The sequence below is a fragment of the Charadrius vociferus genome, unplaced genomic scaffold, assembly GCF_000708025.1.
Source record: "Charadrius vociferus isolate BGI_N301 unplaced genomic scaffold, ASM70802v2 scaffold60, whole genome shotgun sequence".
NCBI classification, from domain to species: Eukaryota; Metazoa; Chordata; class Aves; order Charadriiformes; family Charadriidae; genus Charadrius; species Charadrius vociferus.
In genome coordinates, this window is record NW_009646524.1 from 550,832 (window position 1) to 560,307 (window position 9,476).

At 39.5% G+C, this 9,476-nt stretch overlaps 1 protein-coding gene across 1 annotated transcript in view; it reads right to left on the minus strand.

Annotated features, from left to right (window-relative positions):
* ACO1 (aconitase 1, soluble) overlaps nt 1-8,944 on the minus strand; it is a 26,411-nt gene extending 17,467 nt beyond the window's left edge. Inside the window, exons 1-5 of the mRNA XM_009885269.1 lie at nt 8,825-8,944; nt 6,885-7,053; nt 3,810-3,947; nt 1,786-1,855; nt 1,494-1,677 (exon numbers count right to left, since the gene is read on the minus strand). Of these exons, the coding sequence (XP_009883571.1) occupies nt 1,494-1,677; nt 1,786-1,855; nt 3,810-3,947; nt 6,885-7,053; nt 8,825-8,921 (658 nt within the window). The 5' untranslated portion in view covers nt 8,922-8,944. The remainder of the gene's footprint in view (nt 1-1,493; nt 1,678-1,785; nt 1,856-3,809; nt 3,948-6,884; nt 7,054-8,824) is intronic.
* Between the last annotated feature and the right edge of the window lie 532 nt (nt 8,945-9,476).

Below are 9,476 nucleotides of genomic sequence, written 5' to 3' on the forward strand. Positions count from 1 at the left end.
CAAGCAGCTGTTGGTGTTGTGACATCATCTAAATGACGACTCCATGTGTAAGGTGCAACCAGATACAGAAAAAGAGAGATATCGCTTATCCCAAAGATGTCATGGTTTTAAATAAATTGAACTTGTTTAAATTTTTATTCCAAGCCAGAAAAAAAAATTCTTCAACCCTTGATAGAAAGTCTCAATTGACCAATATTGCTACAGTAGTATAAGTGGGGTCAAAAAACCACTATGTCCTACTTCTATCACATGCGGTACTCAGAACTTGACAAGTACCTTTGTGAACAACTAGCAAATGCTGTTTAAAAACACAGTGCCTTCTGTATTTGTACCATATCTGTTTCAATAGGGCTTCTATCACTATATCACAGGAAGATAAAAAGCTCAACTGAAGTTTTGGTTACCATGCGTGATGACTGCAAATACTTTCATATCTACTTATTTAGTCAATGATCCAAACACTGCAGTTTGCCACTACAAGCAAAGAAATGAATTATTTATATTTATTTTTGTAACAAATATTATGAAGACTACTGGTATTAGAACATACTTCATAGTGTTGTTTTTCACAATGGCCTCTCTGGCCATATTTAACTCACTCAGATTCAACTTTCAGCATCTTCATTCTAACAGAGCATTTGCAGTACTTTTTGATAAGGCAACATTCTGAAAGTAGCTAAGCGACTAAGGAACTAACGGAAGTTCAGTAATGCTTCAACTCCCTTGCCTTCCCAAATGACTAAGATGCTTCCAAAAGTCTTATTTAATATTTTCCTTGCCTGCTTCCTTGTGATTGAAATGCAGAACAGAAAATAAATATAAAAAAACAAACAAACAACACTACCACCTGCACCAGAAGTCCTCTGAGGCTGTTATCAGAACAGGGAGCTTAGTTACAAAGCCTTAAATAACTGTAAGAGACCTTATCAGGTTCCTTGAATTTGGGGTTAGTCTGTGTACTGTGTCTGGCTGGCAAGGAGATAATTTTTCTTTACAGCAGCACACACAGTGCTGTGTTTTAGATTTGTGAACAAGCCAGTGTTAGTAACACACCAATGTCTTAGCTGTTACTGAGTAGTGCTCACACAGTGTCAAGGTCTTTTCTATTCCTCATTGTGTCCCTCAGCACTTAAGCTGGGGTGGGCAAGACACTGGGAGGGGACACAGCCAGGACAGCTGACCCAAACTGAACAAAGAGACATTCCATGCTATATAACATCATGCTCAGCATAAAAGGTGGGAGGTGGAGGGTGGGAGGAATTTTTCCAAGGTAGCCATTGCCCAGGGACTGGCTGGGCTTTGGTGTGCTGGTGGAAGGTGGTGACCAACTGTCTTTGCATCACTTGCTTTTGGTTGTCTGTTCCCCCCCCCCGGAAGGAGGATTGAGCGAGCGACTGGGCGGGGGCTAACCAGACACCCAGCGTCAATTCACCAGAGTCTGAAACACAGCTTAGTCAGCCAACAGACTATGCATGATATGCTACTGTACATACCCCAGCCAAGCACTCCCAAGCCGTCTATCATGGTGGTGTGCGAGTCAGTGCCCACCACACTGTCTGGATAGTAGTAGCCATCCTGATCCATCACCACTCTTGCCAAGTACTCCAAGTTCACTTGGTGGATGATCCCAGAGCCTGGCGGAATAATCCTCATGTTTTTAAAAGCCTGAGAGCCCCACTGAAATAGAAGGAATTGGAGGAAGAAGTTTTCAATGCACACGAGCACTGGAAAAACTTTTGCTCATTGCTCTTTTCTCCATGCAAATCGGATTAATTCTTTCAGTACCTTTAAGAATTCAAACCTTTCTTTGTTCCTTTCAAATTCCAGGTCCTGATTTTTTTGCAAGCTGTCTGATCTGCAAGTGAAAATAATCAGCTGTTAGAACCAAAACTATCCACCTGAAATTTATGTCTGGTCAGATATACCCAAAAGTTGAAATAAAAGAAGAGTTATTAGCTAACGTTAATGCTGATCAATCTCATCTTTATAATCTCACTGCAGCTCTGAACTGCAGGCAACCAATGAACCGTATTGAAGAAATCTTAAGAGGCAATACCTGAAATCTCGTTCAAATGTGAGTGCTAATCTGCATATTATATATGTGGCAGGTCTAAAACTTGTAACTTGGGAAAAGCTATACTACATGTTAGAGCTTCACTATATGTGAAGTTTCCAACAACTAAATCAGAAGACAACTGCCCTGTAACTTCAGTTAAAAAGAGGTTATCACTGATTATACGGTGCTGCCTGAAGTCCCTGTGTTTCAAAGCAGACAGGGCTAATAAACTTTTCACTTCAATCAGCTGCCTAACTTAGGCCTGAAGAGTTTGGCCTATGTTCTTTCCATATATACATTAGCCTAATAGAAATAAAATAAGGCTGTGACAAAAAGGAATTATTAGCAAAAAATTATCTAAATGAAGTCCCAGATACTACTGATAACATAAAATGAATGTTATTAAAATAATACAGAAAAAAAAAGTAATAGTTGATTTTGTCCTATGGTAAAGATGAAATCATATCTTATTCACAAAGAAACACACCATTTCCCAAAGGTTATGTTTCTAGTTTAATAGATTAGTGCTAGAACACCCGCTACCCCAGAGATCAGACTCTAGATGATTACTTATAACTTTGCATCCATTTCTAAACTCTTTAGTGTTATGTCAAGATTAAGAATACATACAGCATCTCTACGAAAAAATCTTAAAGGGAGTTAATTTTTGACAGTTAACATAAATAAAATTTTTTTTGGCTTTTCTTCTCTCCTGCCAACTATGAAATGGCATCAGTGAGAATTTGTATCCTTACTAGTTACAGTTTAAAAAAAAGTAGGAAAAAAGTTCTATTTGAAAACTTTCTGGCAATGTTCTTCTACGAAGCAGGTTTTGCAACACCTTTCTGCTCAGAAGTTCAGTATTTTTATTCTAAAGAAGCCTCTATATATTGGCACTAAGAAAGTGCTCTTTACATTCTTTAATTTCCACCTTCTATGATTTTCCTTCTTTGCAATGCTGTAACTCAAGTGGCCTACCTCAGAAATGTCTCCTATAGAAGACAAACAAACAGATTATTTTAGCAGGCAAGGTAACTGCAGACCAAAAAACTTCAGGAGTTTGGAAGACAGAAGGAAATCGCCAAGAAATGTCTAACTGCAGGATCTGTTTGGATAAGTAGTTCAGTAGGCCTGTGTTTAGATACCATGGAGGGTAGAAAGACCCCTGTGCAGTGGTCTTGTATTTCATTGTGCATCTAGTGAGTAGCTGTCTCTTTGTAGCATGCTGAGGATGGAATAACATTATGTTTCTTTCCTGTATGTATAGGGACCATATTAATCAGTGTCTTGTGCTCTTCTGCATGGAGGCACTGAACTTGCGAACAGTCCCTCAGAGCTGGGCTAGGGCAGCTCAGGTCTAATCTTATATAAATAAGGAGACATTCTCGTTTGTCCTTTCCAAAAAGCCCTACGGGGTCAAGCAAGTACATGTGGAAAAAAGCTATTTCTGAGCAACTAATAATAATGCAGTATTATTATGGAAAATTATGATCACCACAGGTCTGGACTGAGTCTGTTTCTATTAACATTGAGTCCAGGCTTGTGCTGCTGAGAGACGCACCACAGAAAGAACGTAATTCCCCCATCTAGTTCACAGCAACTGATAAAACAGTCTAACCTAAACACGTCTTACAGTCTAGGATGTTGCAGTTCAAATGCTAAGAATATCACCAGTGGAATTACCTGTATTATCAGTAAATGGATCCAGCTTACTTACTACCATTAGGAAGTAAGAGTTACTTTGAATCCTTACCGCCTGTTAAAATCAACCTGGATGGAATGATCTATCACTAGATCAGCAGGACAAATAGGATTGATTTTTTCAGGGTCCCCACCAAGTTTCTTCACAGCATCACGCATCGCAGCAAAGTCAACCACAGCAGGTACCCCGCTAAAAGAGAAGAGAAAAGTGAAACAATTTTGAAAAGACAAAACCAAAGCAAACACAACCAAGACCCTGAGATACAGAACAGACACCTACTGCCCTATACAAAGCAAACTGCAGCCTCACCCTGAGTCTTGGAATCATTACTCTATGGCAGAGACAGGACCCCTGGGAAGACAAAGTCAGAAGAGCAGAAGGGACAGAATTGTATCTATATCCTGAGCACTGTAAGAATGAAAAGCTAAAACCAAAATTCATCAAGTAACAGAAGCAGTTCAACATGCTTGGCTGGGAATCTGGAAACTTAGCCCTAGTCAGCATTCCTTTGGGACCTTGAACTAACTGGTTTCTCTTCTTTTGCTCTGTTCTCTCTCTCCTCCCCAATCTGTTTAGAAAAGAAGGGAGGGAGGGAGAAAACAACAATGTGCCTTCTTTGATTCTTTGCAATGTTTATTTAGTTGATTTTAAGGCAAGGGTCATCTCTTCCAAGTTCTGCAAAGCACAGGAGAATCTTCTCCACCATTACAGCTATTTGGTACCTTCCACACTTCAAGTGAAACTGGCAGAGTAGGGCATCATATTTCTTAAATTACAAAGGACGTGACTGCAAAACACCCTTGCAGAATAACTGTATTTTCAGAAGTGGATTTAATTGCCCTGGCAGATCACCGGACAAACACGAAAGGCCGAAATAAGATGTACCATTCATCTTTACTACCAAATTCTTGTACTTACCACTGACAAAAGACCTTATATCACAAATGACATTCGAACAGCAGGTTTTCAGGCTATGGGCCAAGATTCATATTTCTGCCTTCTCATATTTCTTGTGACAATCCTGCAAGCCCTTAAACTCCAAGTGACTCAGAAAGGAGTTAAAAGACCTTTTTCTCTATGTTTGTATGTTTCATTCATCCAAAACGATTTTTAAATCCCTAAATTAAGCCTTCCTTCCTAAGCGAGGTAGATAAACTATGCAGAGGGTCAAAGTAATGCACGTGAGAGCCTTTTGTCCATCCACCACTTCCAATCCGAGTTTAGTCATAAGCAAACAAGGAGTAATAAGCAGAAGTTCTGGCACTTCGACCTAACAGATCGGGCCTTACCTAACAGATCACACACATTTCCATATTTATTTCAACAAAGCTTCTGGTGCTTCTCAGCACATACATTCTCAGCTTCTACAGAGGTATGTTCTACCATGACGTGTTTCAAACAGTTTGGGAAACCCTCTTGCATACTAGCCTGTCTGATTGTGCTGGCTGCTGAGACAAAGAGAGATGTCTGATGTGCTCCTAAGGATCTGGCATCATTCAGTAACCCACCAAGAACACTTGTTTCTGCAAAAGTAGCTCAGAGCAGTGAGAGTTTGTTTTCAACTACAATTATAAGGAAACTATTACGATTTTAAAATATATCAGAAACAATGTAAAAAGAGAAAAGGCCTTGTAATTCCCAGACAATTTTTACCTTGAAAATCCTGAGTGTTTACAAACACAATCAGAAAAAGGGGCCTAAAATATGTAACCTGGACACAATTAACTGATACTGTTCAGCAGTTTGAAACAGTTTGTTGTTCCGGGATATATATTATACATATATTCCAAGGAAAATAGCAAATGCTATTATGCTACCTAGGTGGATTTGGGAGAGAGCAGGGGTGGGAGGAAGTAAGTGGAAGAGTTATTTTGCCAGCTTACAAACATTAAACAATCGAAAAGGAACACACACAAGAGCCATCTACACTCTTAGAAGAACTCAGGATAATTACAGAATGATCAGATCTAGGAAACTGAATAATTCTAATCCAGGACATGTGAATGTAATTGTTGAATGGCTTCTGGAAAGTTGCCAAAGCTGCCTTTTCCAAAAGACCCCGCTCAAGAGTCTGCTCAATAGCTTTTTTTTCATGAATGCAGCTGCTCTGCAGACTTATAGGCAAATCTTTAAAACTCAGCAGGAGAGTAGGGGGCAAGAAAGAAGTGCAGTAACAAAGGGAGCAACTTTTGCTTAAAGGTTTGGCTTCCTCTGTGCTCCAGCTTTTTCAAATGTTAACAACAGCCAGTGGGTAAAAAATAGCTAGGAAATCACCACTTTTTTTAATTGAGGTTTTGCCAATTTTTCCTAATGTCTCCAGGAGTTGAGCTGTACTGGGTCTCTAGCACCTGGCCAACCTTTGGGAAAATGCAAAACAGGAGGTATGACAGCCAAGATACCTTACTGTTCTGAGAAATAAAATCAAATGACAGCTTGGCAGCATGGGGCTTACCGCAGATGAACTAAACTCTGTTACAAAGGCAGAGGACAAAGGTACAAAGGACAGTGGACTTGCAAGTCAAATGCTGTATTAAAAAGTCAGAAGCTACTGTTCCATTTGAAAATTGACTTTCCACATCTATCAGGGACTATTACATGCTGACATATAGGGACTAACCACACTGCAATAACAAGGCAGAGTTTTCAGAGTCTATTCAGTTGGAATCTTAATTTGCATTTCTGGAAAAAAACAGACATTCATCTTTTCAAGAGCAGAGAAGTCTTTAAAAATATACTTGGATTAATACTGGCTCGGAAGAGAAAATAATGAGGTGGATTATAAATGAGAATTGAAAAGGGTAGAAAATTGAAAAGATAAAAAAAAGAAGACATCTTTCTCCCCACCCAACAACAACAAAACCTTTAAACTCTGAATTCCCTCATTTGGATGCAATTTATCCATCCCATTTTCTTCCCCTCTGTTTTGAAGAGTTTCATAAAGATATTTATTTCTCCATCCCAGAAGCACTTCATGTAATGCTTTTTACCACAACTGTTTGCCTATCCAAGTGTTGTCTGTAGCATGACAACAAGGAAAGCTGAAAAAGGTCTTTCCAAACATTTCAATGCTATTCTTTCCCTCAGCTCACCCCTCCACCCCAAAGCTTTGGAGCGCATCAGACTCACGTGAAGTCTTGTAGAATAACTCTTGCAGGCTTAAATGGAACTTCAACATTCTTGTGTTGCACCACTTTCCAGTTGAGAATATTCTCAACATCTTCCTTCTTCACTAGGAACTCATCACAGTTACGGATCGCTGCTTCCAAGAGGACTCGAATAGAAAATGGTAGGCGTGCTGCATGGTAAGAGGCAAGAAACAAATTCAGTTTTTATTTTAGGGCATATGTCAGCAAGTGCAGGGTTGCACATTTGGGGCAGGCGGGTCCTCGAGCACTGTCCCCATATTCTCACAAGGCTTTACCCAAATTATCAGACACTCTTTTCTAGCCTCCAGCTTTGTCAGGAGATCAGTGCTAACTGACCTGTTCCACTCGCTTCTTTGAGCGGATTTATTATCTCAGTCCCTGTGAGACAGTAGACATCTTTGCTGAAAGGACTCTTTTCCACAGCTCTTCCATCCTGCACAGCAATATTACTCTGAAAACACGCTGTGCTCACCTTGTTCTTCTGCAGTTTCCTCTCAGTCTTGCCACTGAACAGTCACATAAATGCACTAGAAAACCATCATTTTCTACCTGACATGTTGGAAAGCATAGCTTTAGTGGTTTAGGTAGATTCTTCTCCAGAGATGGAGAATGAAACTGAACAGCAGTAAGACTGTGCATCTGCTAACCTTCTTTTACTTCAAGACAGAAATACTAACAGAAGATAACACAAAATACTATGAGAGCAGTACTGACACCTTTACTACAAGCAATGGGTGTGAAGAAAAAAAATAAAAGTTCCTGTGTCCTTTCTCCCGTGGTCCACTGTAATAATAGCTGTTTGATTTCCTTGCAGAATATTTACATTCAAAAAAATCTCTTGAGAAGTTTGTCCCAGCTTTCTATACAGAGCCCCCAAGACACAAAAGTTAACTTAATCACAGTGAGACATCATTACTAATACAAAAAGAAAAAAACCCAGCTATTATTCAGGACACAGTCATTCAGAATAATTTGGGAAATTTTGGTTGTATTTTGTTAGTTTTGGTGGTGGTGAGGGGGGGTTAATTTTTGCTTGGGTTTTTGGTTTTTTTTTTGGTTTTTGTTTTTTTTTTTTTTTTAAATCTTCTGCTCCCCCTCCCCCTATTCTTCTGTTGCTATGTTATTCCATTTTTCTGCTGGACAGTGAGAATTGCATCCTTTTTTCTTTAAAGAATCTGGAGTTTATCACTCTTGGAATCCTGGAATGGCTCAACCAGTAATACCTTAAATGTATTTGTATATTTCTGAAGACTCATCTCTACTTTTCACATACCAAGACCAACATTAATTGATTTCACTATCTGAGCCTGCAATGAATATGTGTTGCTAATGTTCAGAGAAAATGTGCCTCCTCTTGCTTCCTGAATTCTCCTTAACCACCTGCTTCCTTTTTGAAAGAGGAAAAATACCCAAAATAGACAGCTCTAAGCTATAGATACTTGCTTTGTAAGTCAGTGGCATGGATTGTAAGATTTTTACCAGTGCCACATGGAAGATGCCTAAGTACGTTCAGGAAGTGTCAGAGGAACTAAAGAAAAAGCCTCCTCAGAAAGCATTTTCTAGCCATTACTCTTTGTGGATGATTCAGTCATATCAGTGTGAGGTCCTTTCTGGCCTTCCACAGTAGCACACCAGTAGATGAGAAAACTTGCGCTCTTAGTTTGCCTAGCCCTCCTCAGCCACTCAAGAAAAACAAGATTGTTGTGTGCACAGCATGTTGAGAATAGAATGCTGTGATCTCGCCAGTATTTCTGTAGTTCTAAATTTCCAGAATTAAATTTTGCTAGAATTTTGTTTGCAAGAACCATCGTTTGAATTCACAGTTTTGTCCACAAAGCAAATACCATCCAATGTTGCAATGTCTCTTCAGGTTCTGTTTATCAATGATAATGAAATGCTTTCCTTATGTTGTCAACGTACCGTATCTCACATCTTCCAACTTGCTCAGATTAAAGAACTTCTTCAGAGGCTGTTTCGGGTCCAGGGGCTCCACAATCCGTACAAAAGGGTTGCTCATGGTTATTCAAGACCCTTAGTGTCCCTAAAACACAAAAGAAAAAAAATCAAAAGCCATTTTCACAACATCTGTCCGGCAGACAAAGAATATGTCCCACGATGTATCCGTCCCCAACGCTTGTACCAGACAAAAAGGTACTGTGTTAGTCATGCCCTTTCCCCTATAAATCTACTTGTAAGACATTCTCAGAGATAAAAAGTCTGCAGGAAGATAAGAGCACTGTGAAAAACATGGATACACCAAGTGGTTTACAAAGAAACTTTCATGTCTGCACTCCTCTCTTCTTTATGCTGCTTCTAGAGAGCCCTTTGTACCTCTGGGATCCATGAACCACCATGACAATGTGGTCCCATTTCTTAAGTGGCATTAGCCTAAAGCTAAAGAGACAAGTATTTACATTCAAAATGAAAAACAATTTAACTAAAACAGAAAACACAATAGTTTTACCTGAGCCAGGAAGCATTACAGACTAAGATTACAAACCCTGACTATCAGAGATACAAGGAACCCTCCTGATTTCAGAAAGATTCATTAGCATCACCACCAACACATCCC